The sequence below is a fragment of the Candida jiufengensis genome (genome assembly GCF_024610255.1).
Source record: "Candida jiufengensis strain CBS 10846 chromosome Unknown scaffold2, whole genome shotgun sequence".
NCBI classification, from domain to species: domain Eukaryota; kingdom Fungi; phylum Ascomycota; class Pichiomycetes; order Serinales; family Debaryomycetaceae; genus Lodderomyces; species Lodderomyces jiufengensis.
Window position 1 is genome coordinate 716,504 of NW_026261561.1, and position 27,272 is coordinate 743,775.

At 29.0% G+C, this 27,272-nt stretch overlaps 10 protein-coding genes across 10 annotated transcripts; 8 read left to right on the forward strand and 2 right to left on the reverse strand. All coding sequences in view use genetic code 12, as the record gives it.

Moving 5' to 3' along the window:
* Positions 1 to 841: 841 nt before the first annotated feature.
* Positions 842 to 4,141, forward strand: MET10 (sulfite reductase subunit alpha; the record flags this gene model as incomplete). The annotated part of the gene is made up of 1 exon (XM_051763958.1): positions 842 to 4,141. The coding sequence occupies one exon, from the start codon at positions 842 to 844 to the stop codon at positions 4,139 to 4,141; it is 3,300 nt and encodes a 1,099-aa protein (XP_051619437.1).
* A 7,033-nt stretch (positions 4,142 to 11,174) lies between these two features.
* IFF6 (Iff6p) lies at positions 11,175 to 14,744 on the forward strand (the record flags this gene model as incomplete). Its single annotated transcript, XM_051763959.1, has 1 exon — positions 11,175 to 14,744. One exon carries the CDS (start codon positions 11,175 to 11,177, stop codon positions 14,742 to 14,744), a length of 3,570 nt encoding a protein of 1,189 aa, XP_051619438.1.
* A 625-nt stretch (positions 14,745 to 15,369) lies between these two features.
* Positions 15,370 to 16,215, forward strand: DFG10 (putative polyprenol reductase; the record flags this gene model as incomplete). Its single annotated transcript, XM_051763960.1, has 1 exon — positions 15,370 to 16,215. The coding sequence occupies one exon, from the start codon at positions 15,370 to 15,372 to the stop codon at positions 16,213 to 16,215; it is 846 nt and encodes a 281-aa protein (XP_051619439.1).
* A 213-nt stretch (positions 16,216 to 16,428) lies between these two features.
* On the forward strand, positions 16,429 to 17,793 carry KGF54_003380 (uncharacterized protein; the record flags this gene model as incomplete). The annotated part of the gene is made up of 1 exon (XM_051763962.1): positions 16,429 to 17,793. One exon carries the CDS (start codon positions 16,429 to 16,431, stop codon positions 17,791 to 17,793), a length of 1,365 nt encoding a protein of 454 aa, XP_051619440.1.
* Positions 17,794 to 17,892: 99 nt separating this feature from the next.
* On the forward strand, positions 17,893 to 18,675 carry VPS28 (ESCRT-I subunit protein; the record flags this gene model as incomplete). The annotated part of the gene is made up of 1 exon (XM_051763963.1): positions 17,893 to 18,675. The coding sequence occupies one exon, from the start codon at positions 17,893 to 17,895 to the stop codon at positions 18,673 to 18,675; it is 783 nt and encodes a 260-aa protein (XP_051619441.1).
* A 31-nt stretch (positions 18,676 to 18,706) lies between these two features.
* Positions 18,707 to 19,540, reverse strand: KGF54_003382 (proteasome regulatory particle lid subunit; the record flags this gene model as incomplete). The annotated part of the gene is made up of 1 exon (XM_051763964.1): positions 18,707 to 19,540. One exon carries the CDS (start codon positions 19,538 to 19,540, stop codon positions 18,707 to 18,709), a length of 834 nt encoding a protein of 277 aa, XP_051619442.1.
* A 249-nt stretch (positions 19,541 to 19,789) lies between these two features.
* KGF54_003383 (RNA methylation protein) lies at positions 19,790 to 20,182 on the forward strand (the record flags this gene model as incomplete). Its single annotated transcript, XM_051763965.1, has 1 exon — positions 19,790 to 20,182. One exon carries the CDS (start codon positions 19,790 to 19,792, stop codon positions 20,180 to 20,182), a length of 393 nt encoding a protein of 130 aa, XP_051619443.1.
* A 906-nt stretch (positions 20,183 to 21,088) lies between these two features.
* KGF54_003384 (serine/threonine protein kinase) lies at positions 21,089 to 23,422 on the forward strand (the record flags this gene model as incomplete). Its single annotated transcript, XM_051763966.1, has 1 exon — positions 21,089 to 23,422. The coding sequence occupies one exon, from the start codon at positions 21,089 to 21,091 to the stop codon at positions 23,420 to 23,422; it is 2,334 nt and encodes a 777-aa protein (XP_051619444.1).
* Positions 23,423 to 23,831: 409 nt separating this feature from the next.
* KGF54_003385 (uncharacterized protein) lies at positions 23,832 to 24,398 on the forward strand (the record flags this gene model as incomplete). The annotated part of the gene is made up of 1 exon (XM_051763967.1): positions 23,832 to 24,398. One exon carries the CDS (start codon positions 23,832 to 23,834, stop codon positions 24,396 to 24,398), a length of 567 nt encoding a protein of 188 aa, XP_051619445.1.
* Positions 24,399 to 26,015: 1,617 nt separating this feature from the next.
* PIR1 (beta-1,3-glucan linked protein) lies at positions 26,016 to 27,272 on the reverse strand (the record flags this gene model as incomplete). The annotated part of the gene is made up of 1 exon (XM_051763968.1): positions 26,016 to 27,272. One exon carries the CDS (start codon positions 27,270 to 27,272, stop codon positions 26,016 to 26,018), a length of 1,257 nt encoding a protein of 418 aa, XP_051619446.1.

The following is a 27,272-nucleotide window of genomic DNA, read 5'->3' on the forward strand; positions in this document are numbered from 1 at the left end:
ATTTAAAATTAATCAAGTTTTTTTCATACCCTTGCTTATGATTTTATTTTGAGTCGTCAGGAGAGAGCTTTTTCCATAAATAATGTTCAAAATCAACAAGAAAGCTTGAATTTTTGCTGATTCATGAAAATCTATACCTAATAATTTTTTCAATTTCATTCATTCGACATTTAGTTTATTTTCGGTCATTAAATCATCGATTTAATAGTAAATTTTTTATATCATTATAGTGTTTTTTTAGTTTTAGTTAATACTAAGAGTCTGATTTAACATCATTGTAGATTCAAACATTTATACCAATAAAAACTGTTATAGTCGTTAAAGATTAATGTTATAGTCATGTATAAACAGTTAATTATAAGATATTGACTTTAACTTATTTTTACTTCCAGAAATAATTCATGAACTTTTTGTTTAATTATTTGCATAATTTGTCTTCATTCATAACATCTATTACTTCGAAAAAAGATTTTATATATGTACTGGACCAAATTTACTTGTCCCGTATAATAAAATCAAAGAGAGTTAATAAAAAGATTAAACCTGTTAATTAACTTATGAAACAACTTATAGACGAGTTGTGAAATTAGTAAATCAACTTTACGTGAGTAAAATTATTATATGACTGTGCTACCTTTTTTTTTCTCTTCTTGTGCTTAAGGGGAAATAGGGGGCTTGAAGCTTTTTACCATTTGCTGCTAGCACGTGATTTAATACAAAGATTATAGTAAGTAAATAGTTTGGGAATATGAAAAATTCTATATTTTACGAAGGAAAGAATCTTAACTACATCATTTATCCTCAAACTTTTTATTGATAAGGTTAACTCAGCAAAATTATCATGGCTCCTCATGCCTTACAAGAATCATTATCTTCTTTAAATAAGAATGGAGAAAGTTCAAGCTTTATCGGCTCAAATATTTCAAGTATAATTCAATCAAATCCATTTGGAATAACAACTGATCCAACCCTGATAAAAGGAGTTAGTTACACGTCTGCTACTACCATTATAAATCAAGCTATATACTCTATTGCTTCTAAAATATTCAGTTACGAAACTATTGGTGTTGAAAATTTAATTGATTCATATATTCAACTTTGGTTACATAATCAACAACCAAATGCATTCGAAATTGTTCCATTTTATAATAAATTTGAAGTCAGATCAGGTGCTTCAAATGCAATTTTGGGTTACTTTAAAAAAAATGGTACGAATGGTCAACCAGTTTCAGCTATTGTTGGGGCAAATGGTATTGATTATATGAGAAATTCATTGTATGGACAAAATGCTCCATTATCCTTAAATGTTTCTGCTATTGATTTTGTTGATGATTCATTAGTATCAAATTATGGCAGAGTATTAAATGTTGCAAGAGATTTGAATTTTCCAGTTTTTACACCTTTAAGTTTTAGTAATGAAATACAACATTTAGCAATTTTAAATCATTTTTATGCTTTTCTTTCAGGTAAACCGTCAATATTTTTGTTTGATGGTATCGAGTTTTCAAAAGAGTTCAGAAAATTTGACGACTTGATATCTGTTAAGGATATTGGACAATTATATCAAAATTTATTAGACTCGGCCTCAAATTTAGACAGCTCGATTGATAATGCTTTTAGCTTATTGAGTAAAGTTACTGGTAAAAACTACTCACAATTTGAATACCTCGGTAATGAAAATGCAAAGACAGTTTTTGTTGTTTATGGAACATACATCAGTGAGCAATGGAAAAATTTGGTAAATGATGATTTTGGATTAATTCAAATTAGAGTTCCAGTACCGTTTAATCAAGAAAAATTTTTAGCAATTGTTCCTGATTCAACTAGTAAATTGGTAGTTTTATCCACTGAAAATGATCAATTAAAAGCAGATTTAAGTGCTTCTTTATTTTTGGGTAATAGATATCATTCCCTTAGTATTGAAGAGTTTAAATATCCTCACAATTTCAACTGGACTCGAATTACAATTGCCAAAACAATCAACAAATTTGATAAAAATATTGACATTGATAAATTGTTATCAAAACTGGCCAATCAAAGTGGTGTTAAAGATGAAATTCTTAATGCAAACTCCTCACCTGAAGGAAGTTATTTGTTTTGGGGTAGAGACAATACATTGGTCGTTGATACTGCTGATAAATTAGCACTTTCTTTGTCTTTAGATAATAGCAAAAATGTTGCTATTAGAAATAAATACGATAATTCCAAATCAGGAGGAGTTTTCCAATCTCAATTAATCTCAACCAATGGGGAATACGCCTCGGTTGATGCTGCTGATGTTATTTTAATCGAAGATATTTCTCTTTTAAATTCATATGACATTTTAGCTACTGTCAAGCCTGGTGGTAAAGTAATCTTGGTTAATAATAAACAACAAATTGATATTGAAAAATTACCAATTGATTTCAAGAAGACTTTAGCCTCGAATCACAACAAATTAATTATTGTTGATTTCACTGTTGTCGATGCTTTAGATGAAACAAATAACGGAACAAAAGGATTGACTGCTGAACTTTTACTACAATTAGCATTTTGGAGAGCAACATTACCAGAATTAGGTAATTTTATTGTGAATAAATTATTACAAGCCAATGGAGGATCATTTGAGTTACTAGCTACTGTATTAGATAATTTCATTAAAGCTGCTGATCAGAAAAAAGCAATTGTGGATATCGAGGTTTCACCAGAATGGGAAAATTTAACACAAGAGGTTGAGAACAAAGATGAAAAAAATCAAGCTAAAGAGCAATCGGACGTGAAAGATATAAATCAAAATGGTTCGACAGAGGTACCAGAAGAAGAAACAGAACCACTTCCATTTTTCATTAATGAAAATTCATTAATTGCCAATCCTCGAGTTCCAATTGAGAAATCAGAAGAAGTCAATAATACCTTTTATAATAGTATTGCTCAAAAAATTGCTTTCTCAGATGCATTTAATGTCAAGAAAGATTTAAGACCTGATTTACCAGTTAAAAATTTTGTTGTTAAAGTTCAAGAAAATAAAAGGTTAACACCAACAGAATATTCAAGAAACATTTTCCATATTGAATTTGACATAACTGGAACTGGTTTGAGGTATGAACTTGGTGAAGCTTTGGGTATCCATGGTAGAAATAACTCCGAAGAAGTTGAAAAATTCATCAAATTTTATGGACTTGATGGTGATTCATTTATTGAAATGACCAATAAAGAAAACTTTAAATTAAATGAAATTAGAAGTGTTAGACAAATTTTATCAGAATCAATTGATTTCTTGGGTAAACCACCGAAAAGATTTTATGAAGCTTTAGCAGAATTTGCAACAGATCCAAAAGAAAAAGAACAATTAACAAAATTAGGTAGTAGTGAAGGTGCTGAAGAATTGAAAAAGAGACAAGATGTTAATTTCGATTCATACTTTGATATTTTGGAGGAATTCACTACAGCAAGGCCAACTTTTGATGAACTAGTTAAAATTATTGCACCTCTAAAAAGAAGAGAATATTCAATTGCATCCTCTCAAAAAATGCATCCAAATTCTGTTCATTTGTTAATTGTCGTTGTTGATTGGATTGATCCAAAAGGTAGATTAAGATATGGTCATTGTTCTAAATATTTATCAGATTTGAAAATTGGTGATGAATTAGTAGTTAGTGTTAAACCATCAGTTATGAAATTACCTCCATCACCAAAGCAACCAATTATTATGTCCGGTTTAGGTACTGGTTTGGCACCATTCAAAGCTTTCTTAGAGGAAAAAATTTGGCAAAAGCAACAAGGTATGGAAATTGGTGAAATTTATCTTTTTATGGGTTCAAGACATAGAAAAGAAGAGTATCTTTATGGAGAATTATGGGAAGCCTATAAGGATGCTGGTGTTTTAACTCATATTGGTGCTGCTTTTTCAAGAGATCAACCACAAAAAATTTATATTCAAGATAGAATTAGAGAATCACTTGAAGAATTAACAGATGCATTTGTTAATAAAAAGGGAGGATTCTATCTTTGTGGTCCAACTTGGCCTGTTCCAGATATTACCCAATGTTTATCAGACATTTTAATTAATGCTGCTAAGAAAGTTGGTGAAGAAATTAAAGATGTTGGTAAATTAATCGAAGATTTGAAAGAAGATGGTAGATATATTTTAGAAGTTTATTAATCTTATAGAAAAGTTTATAGATGAGATAGATTATGTTCAAAATCATGTTAATTGAGCATGCTTGAATTTTAATTGAATCTGCAAAAGTTTTTGCAAAGTAATAGAGTGAACATAAAGCGTATATTAAGTCCTCTTGATGATTGTTTTTCAAGTCTTTGTCGCGAAATTAAACTTTAAAACGTCAAATACCAAACAAAAATATAAAATGTTTTACAAAGAATTAATGACACAAAAACCGAGTAGCACATCCTAACATATTGATAATATATATACAACATATCCGATAATAATAACTACAGAATATGCAAACAGAATTAGCTTTGGGTTTCGGTTTTAGTCCCAGCAAATAAATGACTCAGTGTATCACCATATGCATTTGAGAGAGTGGTTGGTATGAATAATTTTGCTCCAAAAAAATTATGAAACGAATAATTTTGCACCAAAATAAGATTAAAATTCAAGTTTGAGATTTATTGTTTGAAACAGATCACAATTACACTAATGTAATTAAATTCAAAAGTACTTCCATAGTTTGTATGAATTAGCTATCTGGTCAATGAAAATGAACTTTTTGATTAAAATTTGTTCTAATCTATTCAAACCTAGTCATATTATTCCTACAAAAATATCTGCATCTCAATTTTTACAATTACTATCTTTTATCTGGTCATTAAAATTAGCTAACAGTGAAATAAACGATATTGGTCATCAAGATTAACTCTCCAACTAGATAATAATTTGGCCGCTCGTCAGATTGCTTTGCTTCTTATGATTCTACCCTTTTATTTTACATACATTTGTATGATAGGAACAGAAATGCCGAATAGCTCCTAGTGCTTGAAACTTCAATTTCAACAATTTGGGATCACTGATTGGAAACGAACGTGAAGTCAATATAATTGTTCTATCTTCTCTTTTATCATTATTATTGCAATTTGACACTGTATAAAATTTTTTTAGGTGAAAATAAGGGTTGTGATTAAAAATGCGGATATTGAAAAATTATGTGGTTCGAAAAGTAGAAACATGTTATGCTTAACAACATGCATAAGGAAAAAAAAGGATAGAGCAACAATCTGGATTAATGAGCTAACAATTTTACGAAATGTAGTAGTTATATATAGCATCTACATATATCCGGTAAAATATTTGTTAACATCCTTTATGGTATTTTTTAGACAATAGAAATGAGGTATTAAAAAAGGGATTAATCTTTTTAATTAAAATCTAATTGTTTTGTAAATCTCTAGCATAGATTGAATCCTCTCCTTCTTTCCGAAATATCACAACCATCGAGTCCTGGAAATTCTTTGATTGGAAGTTAAAGTCTATAACCATGTCCCGGTTAGCGAGATCATCTAATCTAATAATGACTATAATTCTATTGCCTCAGATTGGAAATAATTTGTGTTTTGCTTATGAAAGTGATAGATTATATTTTCTAACTGTACGGAAGTCTGGGTAGTAAAAACACTTCTTGAAATTTCCTGTAATCTGGTTTATGTTTTTTTTTAATTTAAAATACTTTTCAAGTAGTTCTTTTTTATTCCGAAGAACTTTAATTTGCCTTAATCGATTCTAGAATGAATTAACTGTAAGGTGATTAAAGCAACTTAGATTAATCTTGTCAAATTATTCGTTTATTTGTTTTATAAAATTAGTTTATCGCTAATGAAAATTAGAGGGTAATTTTTCTACTAAGTTTTAACTATGGTGGCTTTTTTTGTGTAGAAAAAATTATCTTAAGAGTAAATTATATGCAAGAAAAAATTATGCAGCATGTATTAAAAAAGGGACATTAATTCCCTATGATTTTTTATGCAAAGGTTAAGAATTGATGAGTTCCCTTTCTGTTGTACGAGGTAATATTGTAAAATAAAAAAGAAATAGTCAGTTCTACATGAATAATAAATACATACTAAAATTCGTTCATTTCAATTTCACGTCTTGAAACTTCTCGAGGAATTGAAAGGCATCATTAAGAAATGCTTTTGAGAATAAAATAAATTTAGCATTTAAACTTGAATTTTTGATTAGATATACTAAGTCGCAGAATCGTTGCCTTTCAATAATTAAATTAATTAACTAAAAATTTCACATATCTAAATTAATGGCCATGTAGAAATTGAAAGAAAATTCAGTTTAACAATTTAGTAGAATGGCTAGTAAGAATATGTTTTAAATTGTCTTACCATTCTATAAAATTTTACCCTAAATTATGTCTCTATTATATTATATTGTGATCAATACATTTTAAAATAGTGAAATCGAAGCACAAAAATACCATTTTTTTCTAAAAAGGGACATTGGTTTCCTAAAATTAAAAAAAATAAAAAAAGGTTCCACGTCTTTCCGTAATTACAATAAATAAGAATTGACTAAGGTAAAAGAAAGAAAGATCAACTAAATAATATTGTATACATATATTGACTTACATTTCCATTATGTAAACGCAGATCAAAAAAATTGAAGATTTTAAATTGAGATATTGCTTATAACCACTGCAAGATCTAATTTATTTAAATTGTATTATCTTAGATGAATTTAATTTTTTATTGCTCAATTATTCAAAAAAGAACTAAATTTGTGTAATGTTTGGTTCACATATGATGAGAAGGGTCTTATAACTAAAGAAAGTATATTTTAATTTATTTATAGTATTAACAAAATATTTCTTAGAACAATGCCAAAAGCAATTACATCTAATACATTTTTATTTATGCATTTATACTGCATATAACAATATCAAAAAATGTGATATCTCATAAATTTATTTACAAGAAAAAAGATTTACAATTTCAGTTGAGTTGTTTTAGATACCATATTTAGAAATAGTCACTAATGGTATAATCAACAGTTTGCTAAATCTTAAATTTTCACTCCTATTGTTTTTCCCTACCTTTAGTACTTTAGAAATTTCTGATAACCCCGCCCGAGTGTAATTTATTAATAAAATTAATGAAGAGATTGCGTTTTTGAATTAGAAAGTTCATCTTTTGATTCTTTGCAATTGTCATTCTTTATTGTTGAGTAATTCTTGGTATATACCTCATCGACAGGAAGAAAATGAAAGTGACAGTTTTCGCCCTTGTAGTAAATACTTGTCATGTAAAAAAGTTTTGTGATTTGGGCCGTGTATTTTTTTCCCCATACCCCAAAGTAGTAACTTTTTGGAATCTTTAGACTTTTTTAAATCTAACCATTTAAATCTTAGATCTAGATTTCAAGTCTGAGACGAGTAAATACTCAAAATCTAGGTTAAATCTACAATGCCAATGTTAATGAAAAAATGGGCATATTGACTTTTGTTATCGTCGTGAAGAAAATTCTTAAGTGATATAATACAAAAGCAAACGTTCATCAAGACCCAAAAAAGAGAAAACTAATAGACCCAAATAAGAACAAAAGAAACCGAATGAAAAATGCAATTTTGTTGGTACTTAATGTAAGAAATGCAATATTGATCAAGTTCTAGAAATCATTAGAAATACATCCAGCAGAGCCAACTCTCTTTTCTTCCCTGTGATTAGTATATTTATTTCTCAAACAAATAATTCCTTAGTGATCGGCAAGTAATTATGCGTAAACTTTGTGTTATATGTTGCACTTTTAGCTAAAATTTTACTTAGCGATAAACTTCACGATCATAATCAGTTTCAGTGGAGATAAATCTAATGTTAACAGTAATCTGAAGAGGAAATCAGCCCATTTTTTAATGTTTTTAACAAGACTGGGTTTGCAAGAATAATACGTTTGTAAGAGAAATACGTTATTATCGAGCCCTGACTTAACTGGTTATTTTGTTGAGGTAACTTTAGGGATTAACAATGTACTTACTAAATTAATGCAAACGTGTCGTAAAAACCTTTCAGAATGTATTCGATTCGTACATATTCTTTAGAACACTCAATTTTACCTTTTTTTTTCTTTCTGCTCAAATTGTAGATCAGTTTTTAAAGTAATAATTCTTAAAAGTAAAATGAAATATTTTGGTTGTTTTAGATTTTATACTTTTACGATAGTAAATATTTAAAAACAAAAGTAATTTCATCACATTATAGAGATAAAACTTTCTCGAATCAATGTATTGTCTGAAAATACTTGATGCTTTATTTTAAATATATTAATCAAATGAATGTAAAGTAGTACTAGTGACGTTATATCATCAATAAAATAATTTCAATTTTGGCTTAAAAAATGCATTACAATCGATTGTTTAACACACTGTACTCTTCATGTAACTAGTATTAAAGTACAATATTTCATGTGCAAATTTGTCTCTCATTTTTGCTCAAAATTTGTTCAATTTGTAAATTGGTATATTAAACTTTTTGATCAACAGTTATAACCTTAATTTCAAAAATCAAGGTAAGGACTGCCGTTTTTGAATAACAAAGTTTAATTGAACTACGTGAATGAGAATCACTTATATAATTCATTGCTATTAATCTTGAAATATATTCTATGATGAAAAATAGACAAAAAAAAAAAAAACACCCCCCAAATCATTTGATGCTTAAAAAATTTAATCTAAATAATAAATAAATAAATAAATAAATAAATAATTAAACTTTTTATTAAAAAGTTTAAAATTGTAAAACAATTAAATTTTCGTCTAATTTTTATTAAACCCTTTTTTTACTTTAAAATTTTTCTTGTTAATAATTTTAATATCTTAATAGAATTCAAAATACATGTCGTTTGATTCTTAACTTAAATTTAAATCTTCAAACTTATTGCAAGCGATTCATTAAAAAGCTTTGAGTAATGCAATCCAAGATCTAATATCCCGTAATTATGTTAAGTCAAAATATACGACTCATTTTAATTAAGTAAATCAATTTTTTTGGAATATTCTTTTGTAAGTTCAAGATTTTCAATTTTCAGGAATATCAATTTATTGGTTCAACAGTAAAAATAAAAATAAAAATTTAAAAATAAGATAAAGAACAAAGAAAATAATTTAATAAGTAAGAAATTTTAACTCATTAAACATAAACTCCTAACAAAGAATTCAAGTAAGGCAAAATTTAAATTATGCATAATTTTAATCACTGATGCTAATTTCATACACAATCAAACGTTCATTTATGTTGGAATCTCGAATTTTTTCACATTGAAAAGGCTGATCCACGTTTCAAACTCGACTTGAGTACAAAAATCATAAAGTAGTATATCGTCGATTAAATGTTAATTGTAATTTGTTTGAATAGACTCTGCTTTTGTTGTTTATAACGAATTAAGACCCTATAGTTATGAGTATGCACATGTTAATAATACGATGATAATTAAGACACTAATTAAAGTCTCACAACCAATATAATTGTATTAACTGGGGTTTTGAGTTGTTAAGTTTGTAATTAAAAAATGCATATTTCAGTTCTGTGTTCAGATTAATTTTTCGACCAATTACCGTCAAAAAATAAATTGTTCAACAAATTGATTTATTTGTATTGTCTTTGAAAATGTTTTTACTTCCTAGATAATTTCATTTTTATGTTTTCGTATTATTGCAAAAAGTTTTGGTTTGAAATTAAACCTCATCTTTATAATACATACTTAGTCAAGAACTTTTTCGTTTAATGCAACTATTTGTTACAAGATCGATCGAACAACTAAATCTTTCCCAATCAAGTAAAAGCTAAAGATTTAACAAGTGTCTAAAATTAACTTTAATTCTGAATTAGCTTTTAATTCATGGTTGTAAAATAATAGAAATAATCATTAATGGCTAAGCAAGAAGTACAAAACACGAAAAATGTTGTAGTTTTTGTTTACCTTATTGATGTTTACTTTGTTCATGGTGTATTGTAATAAAGAACAAAAGAGAAAGTTTAATTTACTTTAGGTATTGAACTATTCTTTTTTGGCAGGTCGTCGATCATGGAAAATCATTTATTTACTGGATACTTGAATAAAACAAATTCTTCAAAGGATGTATGCAGCATCGACTATTCTTAAGTATTAGTGAGATTTTTATTTATGAGCGATTTTCTTTTGTCCTTTATTTTTAGGAAGTTTACTCTCTATTCAATTATGTATAGTTTCACCTCATATTCAAAAAAAATATATATACAGATGAAAGACAATATAGATAGCAAATTCAATTTGATGATTAGTTTTCCAAACTGTGGTATGGCTTAACAACCCTTTAGGCTATTTTGTTATTGTTATTCTTGTTTAGAATTGCATTGAAACGAACGCTTGAATTTGTTATACATTTAAACGTTTCGATCTTAAATATATGGATGATATACTGTAATGCATTATACAGAATAAATATTGGCGAAATTTGACGAATCTCCATATTAAGTAAAAAGTCTTTCATTTTAGTTTTAAGTCTATAAGAATTAAAAGAATCATAAAATAAGGAATTAATGTACAATTTTCTAACAATTATTATTTATAATATATTTTTGAAACAATAAACTTTTTTAAATTTGTAGGGTTCACTTGGTTTGTGTAATAATTTTAAATTTTAAATTTTTTTTATATCACATTTTTTTTTCTTTGGGTTTGTGTAATGTTTTTATTATATAGGTTGCAAAATAAATGAAACTAATTTTGTATTACCAACAAAAATATAATGAATCTAATTTACAGAATATACAATTGCTTTTTACTAAAGAAACAATTACGAATATTATTAAACTTAAATACTGATTAAATAAGGAATTAAAAAAGTTTAATTGTGGATATTTGTTTTCTTATTTGGGATTGTGTATTTCACGTTAAGAATGCTAAAAATTGTTGCAATATGTGTATATCATAAATACAAATTTTGAAATCTCAAGGCAAATTGTAAATATCCTTAATATTCTTAAGATTATTTGGTGAAATTAATTTTAGAATAGGAATATCTAAAAAATTTATAAATATATATCAATATCCACATACTTTTTCAAGATGATTTGTTTCGGTTATTTTTTATTTATATATCATCATATTTTAACTTCGACTCATTCATCAATTCAATTCATTCGTTAAATAATAAAATCATTCGTTAAAAATTATAGAATAAGTTGAGTTAAATATGTTAAGACAAATTTTATACCCAATTTTGTTCTTTTATGTTCAAGCCATTGCTGGTTTAGATATTACAACAAACACTATTTCAAGAAATACTATTGATTTAAATGTCGGTGCTATAACTATTCATTCAGGTGCTTATTGGTCAATCATTGATAATGCTATTTCCGCTTTTGTTGGTGATTTAACTGTTCAACCAGATGCTGGTTTATATATTTCATCAGTTAATCCATTAATTGGATTACAAGTTACTTTATTAGGTGTTTTAAATAAAATTCAAAATGATGGAATTATTGCATTTAACGCCGTTAAATCATTGCTTCCTGCTAATTATAATTTAGTTGGTTTATCATTTACTAATAATGGTGAAATATATTTTGGTGCCAATGGTGCAGTTGTTGGTTCAATTTTCAGTTTAACTGCTGCTTCATGGACAAATACTGGTTTAGTTGTATTTTATCAAACTCAAAGAAGTGCTGCAGCTGTTACTCTTGGTTTACCTGCTACATCTATCTCAAATACTGGTACAATTTGTTTATATGGAAGTTTTTATCAACAAACAAGTGGTATTTCTGGTAATGGTTGTTTTGCTGCTTATGAAGATTCAACTATTTATTTAGCTACTTTAGTTTCACCAATTGATCCTAATCAAATTTTCTATTTAGATGATTCAGAAAGTTCCATTGTTATTGAAGCTGTCAGTACTCCAGGACGTACTTATAAGGTTTATGGTTATGGTAATAGAAATAGAGTTGGTATTAGTATTCCATTACTTGCAATTCCATTCCTTAGTGCTCCAGCTTGGGATTATAATGCTGGTACTGGTATTTTAACTTTAAGAGGTCTTAATGTTGCTGGTTTAGCTTTATCACAAAAATTTGATATTGGTCTTGGTTACATTAATTCAAATTTCCAAGTTGTTACCGATACAGGTGCTGGTTTACCAACTACTTTGTTAGGTTCATTACAATATAATGGTCCTGTTCCAGCCGGTTCACTTCGTCCAAGTAATTGTGTTTGTAAAAAATTACCACCTGCTCCAGGAACTGATGTTTCATCTTCAACTACTGCTACTAGTTCAACTTTATCTTCATCAAGTTCATCTATAAGTTCCGTTTCAGCTACATCATCAAGTGAAAGCTCATCAATCCCAACATCATCTAGTCAAAGTTCATCAATCCCAACTTCTTCTAGTGAAAGTTCATCATCTATCCCAACTTCTTCTAGTGAAAGCTCTTCAGCTCCTACATCCTCAAGTGCTAGCTCAACTGGTCCAATTTCATCAAGTGAAAGCTCATCATCAGTTCCAACTTCATCAAGTGAAAGCTCATCATCAGTTCCAACTTCATCAAGTGAAAGTTCATCATCAGTACCAGCTTCATCAAGTGAAAGCTCATCATCAGTACCAGCTTCATCAAGTGAAAGCTCATCATCAGTACCAGCTTCATCAAGTGAAAGCTCATCATCAGGACCAGCTTCATCAAGTGAAAGTTCTTCATCAGTACCAGCTTCATCAAGTGAAAGTTCTTCATCAGTACCAGCTTCATCAAGTGAAAACTCATCATCAGTACCATCTTCATCAAGTGAAAGTTCTTCATCAGTACCATCTTCATCGAGTGAAAGCTCATCATCAGTACCAGCTTCATCAAGTGAGAGTTCTTCATCAGTACCAGCTTCATCAAGTGAAAGCTCTTCATCAGTACCAGCTTCATCAAGTGAAAGTTCTTCATCAGTACCATCTTCATCAAGTGAAAGTTCATCAGCTCCTTCTTCTTCAAGTGCTAGCTCATCCGGTCCAGTTTCATCAAGTGAAAGCTCAACCGGTCCAATTTCATCAAGCGCAAGCTCAACTGGTGGTATTATTTCATCTGAATCCTCATCAGCCCCATTTACAACTGAATACACAACTACTTGGACTACGACTAACTCAGATGGTTCAACTGAAACTGAATCAGGAATTGTTAGTCAATCAAACTCATACCTTACTACAATTACTACTTTCCCACATCAATCATCATCCAAATCTTCATCAGCTCCATTTACTACTGAATACACAACCACTTGGACGACAACTAACTCAGGTGGTTTAACTGAAACTGATTCAGGAATTGTTAGTCAATCAGATACTTCATTAACTACAATTACTACATTCCCACATCAATCAACATCCAAATCTTCATCAGCTCCATTTACAACCGAGTACACAACTACTTGGACTACAACTAACTCAGATGGTTCTACTGAAACTGAATCAGGTATTGTTAGTCAATCAAACTCATACCTTACCACTATTACTACTTTCCCACATCAATCAACATCCAAGTCCTCATCAGTTCCATTTACAACTGAATACACAACTACTTGGACTACAACTAACTCAGATGGCTCTACTGAAACTGAATCAGGTATTGTTAGTCAATCAAACTCATACCTTACTACTATTACAACATTCCCACATCAATCAACATCCAAGTCCTCATCAGCTCCATTTACAACTGAATATACAACTACTTGGACAACAACTAACTCAGGTGGTTTAACTGAAACTGAATCAGGAATTGTTAGTCAATCAAACTCATACCTTACTACTATTACTACTTTCCCACATCAATCAACATCCAAATCTTCATCAGCTCCATTTACAACCGAGTACACAACTACTTGGACTACAACTAACTCAGATGGTTCTACTGAAACTGAATCAGGAATTGTTAGTCAATCAAACTCATACCTTACTACTATTACAACTTTCCCACATCAATCATCTATAATTCCTACAGCTCCTTACCAAAATTCAACTTCTTCAGCCACAGGCACTGGAAATGGAAATACAGGTACAGGTACTGGTAATGGTATAACTACTGAAACTGGCTCAGGCAATGGTAAAACTACTGAAACTGGCTCAGGCAATGGTAAGACTACTGAAACTGGCTCAGGAACTGCTACTTCAATTCCAACCGGTGGAAACAATAATGGAAATGGAAACACCAATGGTAATGGAAATGCTACTGGAACAGAAAATGGAAACGGTAATCCTACTGGTACTGGTACTGGCAACGGTAATGGTAATGGTACTGCCACTTCAACTCCTTCAGGTGGCAACGGTTCAAATAATGGCGGTCAAGGTTCTAATAATGGTGAAGGTTCATCAGGTAGTGGTTCAGGTAGTGGTTCATCAGGTAGTGGTTCAGGTAGTGGTTCATCAGGTACTGGTTCAGGAAGTGGTTCATCAGGTACTGGATCAGGAAGTGGTTCATCAGGTACTGGATCAGGTAGTGGTTCATCAGGTACTGGATCAGGTAGTGGTTCACCAGGTAGTGGTTCAGGTAGTGGTTCATCAGGTTCTGGATCATCAGGTACTGGATCAGGCAGTGGTTCACCAGGTAGTGGATCAGGTAGTGGATCATCAGGTACTGGATCAGGTAGTGGCTCTGGTTCAGGTATTTCTACTTCAATTAATGCTGCTCCTTCGTCTTCAGCAGTTAGTGTCCCAGCTTATGAAGGTTCAGGTTCATCAACTAAGGTTTCATCAATATTGGCTGGATTATTTGCTTTATTATCAATTATTGTTTAACTGAAATTAATAATGAGTTAATATTTTAAAAAGATTTCACAATAGCTCAGCGAGTCATTGGTAATATTACCTAATTTAATTTTCATACCCTGTTCTTGATTAGAAAATCAATTTTTCAAAATTTAAAAGACTTTTTTATTTAAGTTCTTCATGTTTCGGTATTAATTTCAAACAAAAAATTATTATTCATTTCTTCATTGTTTATTTTTAATCATAACAATTTGTTCATTATCATAATGATGACTATCATTCGATTCTTGTTTAAGTATTTATTTTTATAGTAGATATATTTATATTAATATATTAAAATGTTCTATTAAAAATATTCATTTCTATATTTTTCGTTCTTTAATGATAATTACATCTAATCCATAACTTTTGACCAATACCCCCTAATATAATTGTAAAACAGATTTTAACTCTCTTATAAAAATTTCATAAATTGAAAAATATACGAGACAAAATAAACTTAACATATATCTCAAATTAAAATTAAACTACAATTAACAAACTTTTATGATATGTCGTAGTGGAATCTGAAAAGTACAAGTATTTGATTAAATTAAAAAAATATAGAACAAGATCATTATATTTCAAAGATATCAATTTTTTTTTCAAATATAACATGTATATAACAATTTATCATTTACAAATATTTGTTATTATTTCATATTTGGCTTTAACATTGGGAGTTTTAATTGTTAAATTTGTTAAACCGTTGAATAAACTATTGGACTATGGCAAAAATGCAGATTTGAAGACCAATTCTTCACCATCATCACCTTCATCAGAAATAGTTCAATTTATAGCTGATAATGCAGTTGTTCAAAAGCTGTGGTTTACTCATTTTTATATTTGTTTATTTACTTTATCTACTGCTACTTATTTTCAGGAATGTCATAAATCGATGTTGGGGTTAAATGATTCAGCTACTTATAAAAATTTACAAATTATTAACAAACTACTATTGGCTCAAGGTTCAAGAAGAATGTTTGAAAGCTTTTTTGTTACTAAATTTTCACCAACTTCTAAAATGAATGTAAGTCATTATCTAGTTGGTATGGCTCATTATGTATTGATCTCAACAGCTACATACCTGGGGTTGGAAGGTAATTGTGGAACAAGTGCTGCATTAACTATAGTTGATTATATATTAATGGCGTTTTTTGGAATTGCTTCAGTTCAACAATTTGTTACTCATTATCAATTAGCTAATTTACAAAAATATTCGTTACCTAACTTTAAGTATTCCTCATCACCACATTATACTTATGAAGTTATAATTTATACAATTTTGATGTTATTTAGTCTCAAAAATGGGTTCAATACTGTTTCATTCATGTTTATAGCTGGATGGCTATTTGTGATTACTAATTTATCAATTACTGCTTTGGAAACCTACAACTATTACCACTTGAAATATAAAGAGGACTTTAAAATTCAATGGGCTATATTCCCTGGGATTCTATGAACTACTCTTGTATAAGAAATAGGCTTTGCTATGTATAAATGTAAAAAGATAATATATAATTAAAATATGTTATATTTGAAACAAGTTTCATAAGAAAAAATATATGTAAGTATATTCTCGATAAAGTATAAACACACACGAAAATTACTCAATCTAACAAACTCTATATCTATTTAATGTCACCAACATAATTGATTCAATGAATTACACCCAATGCTATTTCAAGTGTCATCAAACTCATCAGCACAAAAACAAGAATATCCAATAAATATTTTTCTAGAATCAACAGCCTCATCAATAGTTTATGGATGTCCTGGTATTAGTAGAAGTATACCAAGAATAGAAGCAAATATTCAAATTAGATCAAGCAATGGATCACCCTTTTTAATACGTTCAGTCTCTATAGTTTTATTGACCAGACAAAAAGTTACAGTACCCACAAAATTTGGATCAAATGATGCTTTTAAAGAATTTAAGATTTTTGAAGATCCATTAGCTTTTAAACCAATAAATGGATTTAGTGAGAAAGTTTTGGGGTTAGATTTACCTATTTTGATACCTATTCCCCGTGACGTTATATCATCTGGATGTCTGACGACTTTTGGCTCAATTACAACACATTATTTAACTGTGAAGGTGACAACTGGAGAAAGTAGCACTACCGAAGTTTCTTATATGGAAATGTTTCCTGTTGTTATTAAATTATATGATACATTACCTTTATATCGACAATTTAACGAACCAGTTGTTGAATTAAGAAATTCTCCTGATAATCAAGTTATAGCAGAAGTTACAATACCAAATAGTTCAATAGGTCCTGGAGATCAATTAAATCTTATATGTAAACTAATGACAAATTCATCCAACAACAAAGTCAAAAAGCACCTTTCACTAAAGCAACAAACTTTTCAAGTTAAAGAATACCTTGAATGTTATGATGGCGGTTTACCACCAGTTAGAGAGAATAAAATTTATTCAACTACGACACATTCAAATCAAGAACTAAATACTCAGGGAACAACGACAACTTTTACATTCCCATTCCCAACAGATCATGATTTTCTAGATATATATCGACAAGAAGAACCGTCAATAAACTCACAAGAAGTTACTTATGACTATGATACAACAATAATAGAGCCAACAAATGTATCAAATCAAAAATTAATGGAAAAATTAGTAGAAGGATTACCAATAACCCACATTCAAAGTTTCACAACCCAAGGTAGATTTTTCTCAATAAAATTTGAAATCATAATTAAATTAAAATTCTCAAAATCAAAAGATTTCGATATAAAATTTCCTATAACAATATGTCCATTCAATCGTCAATCAAGCGAATTCTTATTACAATGGATAATTCATGAATGTGAAGTTGCGAAAGCAAGATTTGGTAAGCAATTTATTGATCAATTTTTTGCATCAAGAAATTATAATGATATTTGTTCTTTGATGAGTAGATATAAATCCCCCCCTATAGTTTATAGATATTGTAAAGAAGACTGGATTAGATTGGGTTATGATGGAGATAGTTTTGGAGACTCAAGAAGTAAAAATATAGTTCTGTTTATAGATTAATTGAATATAATTTTTGTTTCGTAACATATTATACCAAAATTATATGTACTGAATAAGCACAAAATTGTTATCTATTTTATCAGACTTATCAATGAATAAATGAGTTTACCACCAGAATATGCCCCAACAGCTTCAACTTCATTCACTATATCCTCAAACTCAGCAATATATAATCATGAAATAACTAGATCATCAATAATCAAAAGTACAACGCATAAATCAGTATATGATGCACTAGGAGAAATATGTTCGATATTACCAACTATCGAAATGTTGGAGAATTCATTCATAAAGGACTACATTACAGATAAAGAAAAATATACATCAACTACATACAGATTAATAAGTCAGTACCAAATACTAATTAAGAATTTTGATGATACAAAATTTCCCATATTACAAAATTTATTACCAAATTTATTACCTGATCTATCTAATTTTCTAAAGGAATATATGCAAAAATTTAATTTAAATTATCCACTAGCTCTTAAGAGATTGGAGTCTGGAGTACCTTCAACAATTGAGCATTTATCGGAAACTAGTCAAACTGTGAACGTTAATGGTAATGGTAACAACAACACCAACAATACTGCTAAAGCAAGATTAATTGCAGAAATAACTGGTAATTTCATAACATGTATGGACGCAATCAAATTGAATTATAAGACAAGAGAACAATTACATCCTTTGCTAAGTGATTTAGTTGTTAATTTAAATGAGTTTAATGAGGATATAGAGTTTACAGGAAAGTCAAAATTAATTAATTGGTTAATTAAGATAAATAATTTAGAAAAAGAATTATCTCAAGAAGATTCAGATTCTTTTTTGAATGATTTGGACATAGCTTATAAAGGTTATTACGCATCTTTGAAAAATGAATAACATTACAAATATTTATAATATTCTATAGTCATTATACAATTGATTCTACTTGTTCAGCATAACCCAAGACATTTTTAATAATAGTTTCATTATCAACATTAGTTTCATTTTCTGGTTTTGTAAAAATAATATTTCCATTTTTAAGTTCCCAATTTTGTGTATCTAAATTATCTTTTAAAATTTCTTCAAATTGTAAATCACTTGTTTCTTGAGGTAAATATAATAGATTTTTACAATTTGAAATTGGTATTGAATCATACGTTTTTTCAATACTTTTTGATATTTCATATCTCAATGCATTTATCAAAGTATCAATGAAATGATTGAATTCTTTACATGGTAAATTCTTTTCTTCTTTTAATAATTTCCATATTTTTATATAATTACCTTCCATTAAATTACTTTCTAAATTGATTGGTAAATTCAAGTATTTGTCATTTTCAACGTCATATTGCTTGGAGTTATAGATGAGTTCCAACTCAATGTGAAATTTTGAAATTAATCCTTGACTTAATAAATATAATAAATATAATGATATAATTTTAGTTGAATCAGTATTTAAATGTAATTTATTTATATTATGAATTTTACCATTTGAATAAAAAGGTCTTAATTGAGCAAATGAGTTTTCAAATCCATTATAATTGTTTGTGAGTAATGATGATAATGCTCCAATTTCTAATACTCTTTGAGCTATTTTAATATCATTTATTTGATCTTTTGTTTGTGTATTTGAATCTAATGGTACTAATAAATTATGTTTAATTAATTCTAATTTTATAGGTGGCAATAACTGTTGACATTTCGCATAATCTTCTTTTTCAAAAAGTGAGTATATTTCTGCTGTTAGCTTTTGTAATGACATTGATGTGGAGTGTTACAAATTTTAATTGAATTGAGCTTAATTAAGTCTTGAAACTGGTTGCCACTAAAAATGTTTTTATGAAAAATAAAAGCTTGTCGCAAAATTCTTTGACAAAATGAAATAATGTTTTGACACCAAGTTTTATATGCAAGTATTCCATCTCTAATTTTTCACATCTTTTGTATGTTTCATACATTAAAAATTACAACGTTTCAACTTGGGCAATAAGAATCCATTCACAAATCTATCATGAAATTCCTTACAACCAATTTTGTCAAATGTGCAGTGAAAGGATGTCAATCATCTACAGAATCATTCCCATTAAAATATGAAGAATGTCAATTAGTACAGGAAGAACAAGAGTTTAAACCAGTATTCATAACACATATGTTAGATAAATTAGATTGGGATGCAATAATATCAGTAGCAAAAGATTTGGGGAATGAATCATTACCTCCAACAAAACCTGAAGGATTAGATCCGATAATGGAAGACGATCAAATAATATTAAAAGATTTACATACATTATTAATAGAAACTCAAATTGTGGAAGGTAAAATGATTTGTAAAAATTGTCAACATATTTATCATATCAAGAATTCAATACCTAATTTTCTATTACCACCTCATCTTGCAAATTAAATACAATTATTATCTAGGGGAAAGAGTTAAATAGATAATGGGATATTACGTAAAAGTAAAGGCATAGAAAGTCCGGCGAGTCGAGATCACCAATTATAGTCTTCTGGAGCTTCATTGCAGCATTAGCAAACCTGGTTATGACTTTTTTTAATCAATAGTGGGACTAAAGATTATTTATAATAGCGTACTTTAAGTAGTTTTCATCTTTTTAAGTTGTACTTTAATTGTAATTAATTCCATAGAGATCAATATAATACAAACCCAACACTTCAAAGTTAATCCATGAAGTAATTGTAAAAACCTTATGTAGTTTTGTTAATGGTTGATAAATCCAAACAATTTCTTGTCACAATTCGCAATTTTCCGACATTAATTCAACTTGAGAAATCAAATATTATTATAAATAATTTTAAGTATTATTGCATAATAAACCTAGTATTATTTAAAAAAGGAAACTATTATTACACTTTTGAATATCAACTAGAATTAAGTAGTAGGACCCTTGATCTACCAGACATAAGTTTTAGTTAAAACCTCAATTCATTTTGAATTCTTATTCTATGTCTTTTATAAAAATTACTTATATACATTCTGTTGTGTTTCCAATTATAATTATTTTTTAAACTGCTTGCTTTGAACATTTAAAATAATTCCGTTTTAAATTTTGTTACCAACCCTCACTTGGAAAATTTAAATTTAAATTTATAAAATTGAAAAAAAAAAGGAACAATTATTCACATAAATTTACAGTTTATTAAACATCATTTATTTAGGTTTCTATTGATATCATATTAGTACTAGACCATCATAAATTATAGCATTATATTACATTAGTCAAAACTGTTTTTTTAAATCATTTTTTAAATCAATCATTTAAGTAACTGCATTTACAATACATACAAGGCTATGGTCAATATATTTTATAATAATGAAAATACTAATAAGACCAACAATAACCTAAATTTATCAAAGAATAACGACAATTCACCAACTTCTAATTCAGCAAGTCCAGAATTGAGACCATCATCAAGAAATAGAAATAGATCAATTTCATTAACTAGATTTTTTTTTAATAGAGACAACAATGATAACAACAATAATAGTCAATACAATCAAAATAAGTCAATTGATATAATAGATAATAACAAGACACAACAAAATATAAATGATCAGACTAATAACAACAATAACACCAATGGGAATAGTTTATACAAATTCAAAAATATATTTCGACTACCTTCATCATCGATATCTTCATTATCAGATGATAAATCAATTCAAAATAGAGCAAGATCTTCATCAAGTCCCTTACAACCGTCACAAAAGGATAATAGACATAAAAAATCTACAAGTATACCAGGTGTCAAAGCAGACTCCAATCAACTACCTAAAATAATAACAAATGAACCAGAACGTGATATCACGGAAACTTCAAGTCCTGTAATAAATTCAAATCCTTATTTCAAACATCAAGGTTTACCACCACATTTTAATACAACTACTAATCCACCACAACCTAAATTTTTAAATGTAAATAAATCAGAATTATCAGTCTCTTTAAGACATAACGATTCAGTATATTCATTAAATGATAATGGTATATTAAAACCCCCTCAAATTCATTATAATCAAATATCATCAGGTGAAGAATCAGAAGAATATGAAGAAGTATTACAACCGGGTCCACCACCTAAAACACCAACTAAAAACCAGACACTTGTCATTCCAAACATAACAACAACTGTAGATGATGATTTACTGATAAAACCATTTGATCAAGAGAACAACTTAACACCACCTCCATCACCATTCCAAAGAGCGTTAAGGAGAGTAGCTTCAGCTCCATTAGTTCACAAATTAATAAATGAATCAAAACAAACAAATGAGAGCACAGAAAAAATTGAAAAACCATTTGATATAAATGAGCATATAGGAGAAGTAAAAATTACAACACGTCCAAGAACTTTAACCCAAGATAGAACTTATTCTCACTCAGCTACTAAAAAAGTTGAAGTTCAAGTTGGACCAGACAGTTTTGAAAAAATTAGGTTACTAGGAAAAGGAGATGTAGGGAAAGTATATCTTGTACGAGAAAAACTGTCAAATCAATTATATGCAATGAAAATTCTCAGTAAGAAAGAAATGATAGAAAGAAACAAGATCAAGAGAGCGTTAGCAGAACAAGAAATTTTAGCAACTTCAAATCATCCATTTATAGTAACATTATACCATTCATTTCAATCAAAAGAATTTTTATACCTCTGTATGGAATATTGTATGGGTGGAGAATTTTTCCGAGCTTTACAAACAAGAGAAAGTAAAACCATATCAGAAAATGATGCGAAATTTTATGCAGCTGAAGTTACTGCAGCTCTTGAATATTTACATCTTATGGGATTCATATATAGAGATTTAAAACCTGAAAATATATTGTTACATCAATCAGGTCATATTATGTTGAGTGATTTTGATTTATCGAAACAAAGTGAAAGATCAAAAAATCCCGAGATCTCATTCAATAAAAACGGTATGCATTTATCATCTGGTGGTAATTCTCCAAGGCATGGTCCCACTATAGATACAAAAGCATGTATTGATGGATTCCGTACTAATTCATTTGTGGGGACTGAAGAATATATAGCACCAGAAGTTATAAGAGGTAAAGGTCATACAAGTGCTGTTGATTGGTGGACTTTAGGAATATTCATATATGAAATGTTATTTGGTATAACACCTTTCAAGGGTCATGATAGAAAGAAAACATTTGCAAATGTACTAAAGAAGGACATAAAGTACCCTGATACACAAGTGATATCATCAAATTGCAAAAGTCTTATAAAAAAGTTATTGATAAAAGAAGAAGAAAAAAGATTAGGATCCAAAACAGGAGCATCAGAAATAAAAAATCATTCATTTTTCAAAAACACTCAATGGGCATTATTAAGACATCAAAAACCTCCAATGATCCCCGTATTAACTAAATCAAGAAAACATCAAACTCCACTACCAACCAACGAGGATCAAGATGATCAAACATCATCTAAAAATTCATTCCCCGTGGATAAATTTGATGAAAAGGGAGATATTACTCAATCTAAAGAAATTGAAATTATTAAAGACCCCAATGATCCTTTTTCAAAATTCAATTCTGTTACTTTAAGATATGGTGATGAAACTAATTTAAGTATTTATAACCCTAAGAGAAGTCTGTACACTACCGTTACTTATATAAATAAATAGGTTATTATACTAGAGTATCGTAAATTTTAGATTTAAAAATGAATAAAAAGTCTCACTCATATATGTTAAGCTTTATCGATGATTTTGCGTTTTTTCACGTAAATACCAATCTCGTAAATACCATCTCTTAGATTATGTTAACTGTTCATTGAGCTGGCATCGAAAGGAAAATCGAATATTAACTATGGGACTTGTGAAACTAAAAAATAAAAAAATCTGAAACAAGGAACGAGAAATTTAGTTAATATTAAATATAATAAAGTGTTTCAAATATTGATTAACGCTAAAAAAAAATTATTTCATCCCTTTCAAAGTATATAAAAAGTCACGTCTATCAAAAATTCACATTTTCTTGAATACATCCACAACTAATAGAAGTCATATCATTAATCAATATCACCACAGAAAAATGACAACTGATCATTACGTATGCGACATAAATGCAAGTAGACCCCATATAAAACAAACTTTCAAAACCAAAACTGAAATAATGAATTACTTACAAATAAATGCATACGATAAAACTTATTCGTTAGTAAATTTAGATGGATATCAAGTTATTTATAATTGTAATTCACCTCATTGTTTAAATCAATTGGTTTTTAATTATGATGAAGTGCAAAAATGTTTTAAATTGTCAAGAAATTATCAAGCTCATGTTGCTGTTCTGGAAGAGTCTGCTGTAGTTAGTAGCTATTATAATCTAGATAAAGAAGAAACAATTCAAGATCGCAAACATAATAAGTTGGCAATTAAATCAGTTGCATCATTAAATAACTCAAACACTAACACTCATCAAGACTATACACAAGTTACAATGAACAGTGGTATTTCAATAAATTTGGAAACAGGAGAAAACTTACAATTAAATATTTCTTTGGGTGATAATGAAATTTCATTGAAGAGACATAGATCATTTAGTGAACCAATGCGAGAAAGTAAAAGATTTGCATCTAGAAAAATTAGAAATTCTTAGATTTATGGGTTTATAGATTATATAAAATATATTGGTGAATTGTTTGCACGCATTTAGCATGTTGCACTATTTTTTCAAAAGACTTCTTCACCTCTTCAACATGCTTTTACTTATTGAATGTAATGCACAGATTTTAGTTAGGTGTTGTTAATACTGTAGACATTAAACTGACTTAAAAATTATTGTTAACACAAAATAAAAATATATTAATAAATGTAATAAATTTGTTTCAGGTTGATCAAGAATAAAAAATGATTTATTACTTCTAGAATAAATTGCGTGAAAGCTGGGAGAGATCAGAACTGACAAAAAGTTTGCAACTAAGATTTGATATTTAATAAACCGTCAACTATCACGTAATCAAGTAATTCTGGTATCACTAACAATTTTGAATTAAGTATGAATATTTCAGCATGTTTCACAAATAGAGAGACAATTACCCTCAGATCAACTTTGAAACTGAGACTATTTAGGTTTTGCTGAAAGTGATGATGGTTCAAGCATATCTGATAGAGATTTTGATGAAAAAGTAGAAGTTTCAACTGAAGTTGAAGAAAATTGAATTATTGAAGTTTTGAATCAAATTTATCAACCAACACAAGTGATTTAGTTGACGGTAATGTATCATCAAATCTAGTTAAACGGCAATATGGTAACAATTCCAGTCCAGTTTTATCAAAAACTTTTAACGAAAGGGAAGAAGACTCAAACGAGATTAGAAAATAAGACCAAGAACAAAGTTATAGAACAATAACATTCGGTAATATCACAATTAATTTAAAACAAGGTGTGAATTAACAATTGAACTTGTTAACTGGTGGAAATGAAGCTTTGAAAAAGAGAAAAAGGCTTGTGAACCATTAGAAGGGAATAAAAGACCTTCATCTATGAAAGATAAATTAGCTGTGATTTAAATGTAGGCTATATGAATGAAGTAGAAGAAATTATTTATCTGCTTTGAGCGATTGCTTTTGTAGTGTCTTTTTTATAACTCTTAATATAGAAGTTTTCGTAATTCTTCAAAATAATTCAAAATTAATACAAATGGTAAGTAAATTATGATATTATCAAAAAATTGCAACATATTTGCATCAAAATTTTATTTAGATTCTTAATTGGGAACATTGACAATTCGTATTTTGCAGATTTCTGAATTCCCTAGCCAGCTTGAAAGCCAACCTTTTTTCAAGACGTTCGCTCATCAACTTTGCTCGCATATAAAGACTTATCCACAAATGGCAATACTCAAAAGATTAAAGTTTTATTGTAAAATCTGTCAACCTGCATATAACTCGATGTTTCAAATACGAACTCAAATTTAATGCAAGATGCTGCGAGAGAAAATACTCGATATAGTTAATAATTTAAATCACCGAATACGAATTTAATAAGTTGAAAAAGACAAAATGAAAGTATCTTGATAATTAATAATGCTTAGTATTTTTTAAATAATAGATCTATATAGAAAACGTATAGAATACATGACGTAATGAAAAACCGAAAAAATAATGCCCATCCCAAAATTCCTAGAAAATAATTCTCCCATAAATTTTAAATATATTTTTAACCGTAGAAAACTTTTTTTATAGTATTGATTTATTAATTAGTTAAGTAAATTTAACAATCAACAAAATCAATAATTCTTAATTTAACTGCATTACATTGAGCAGCGACATTTTCATCATACAAATTGTAGAAATCACCACTTAAACATTGATAAAATACAGTTGAATCACCTAATTGTAAAAATCCATCTTTTGAAATTGACCAACCTGCAGCAATTAAAGTTCCAGCTTGTGGTGGTGGACCATCGAATTGGAATTGTCTATTTGCAACAATTGCTCCAACTCTACCTTTACCATCAGTTAACAATGAATCTTTTAATGTCATAACTAAATTGTTTGATGATGAACATGCTTGTTGAATTCCTGAAGCTGGAGTTGTTGGTGCAGCAGTAAATGATTCAGCTGCAACTGTACCATTTTGATGTTGAATTTGACCATCAGTTATTTGATGAGCAGCAGTAGCAGTAGTTGGATGTTGGATTTGTCCATCACTTATTTGATGTGCAGCAGCAACAGTTGAATTTTGATGTTGAATTTGACCGTCACCAATTTGGTTAACAGCAGCTGCAGTGGTTTGATGTTGAATTTGACCATCTCCAATTTGGTTTACAGCAGCAGCGGTGGTTTGATGTTGAATTTGTCCGTCACCAATTTGATTTACGACAGAAGCGGCGGCAGCAGTAGTTTGATGTTGTATTTGACCATCACCAATTTGATTTACAACAGAAGCGGCAGCAGCAGTAGTTTGATGTTGTATTTGACCATCTCCAATTTGATTTACAACAGAAGCGGCAGCAGCAGTAGTTTGATGTTGTATTTGACCATCTCCTATTTGATTAATGACTGAAACAGCGGCAGCAGTAGTTTGATGTTGAATTTGACCGTCACCAATTTGAGCAACAGCAGCTGCAGTAGTTTGATGTTGTATTTGACCATCTGTGATTTGATTTATAACTGATACAGCAGCTGCAGTAGTTTGATGTTGGATTTGACCATCTGTGATTTGAGCAACTGGAGCTGCAGTAGTTTGATGTTGAACTTGGCCATCTGTTATTTGAGCAACTGCTCTTTTCAATTTGGCTGATTTAGTTTCTAATTTTGATGATAAATTTGCAACAGTTTCAGTAGCTAAAGCAGAAGCATCTTCAACAGTTACTATTTGAATACCGAATTTTTGTGAATAATTTGTGGTAGCATCAGTTGGAATTGAAGCTTTTGGAGTTAAAGTTGACCATGGCGCAGATGGAACAGTTGCTGCTAAAATGGTTGTCAAAAATGAAGCAGTTGAAGCGATTGTAGTATATTTCAT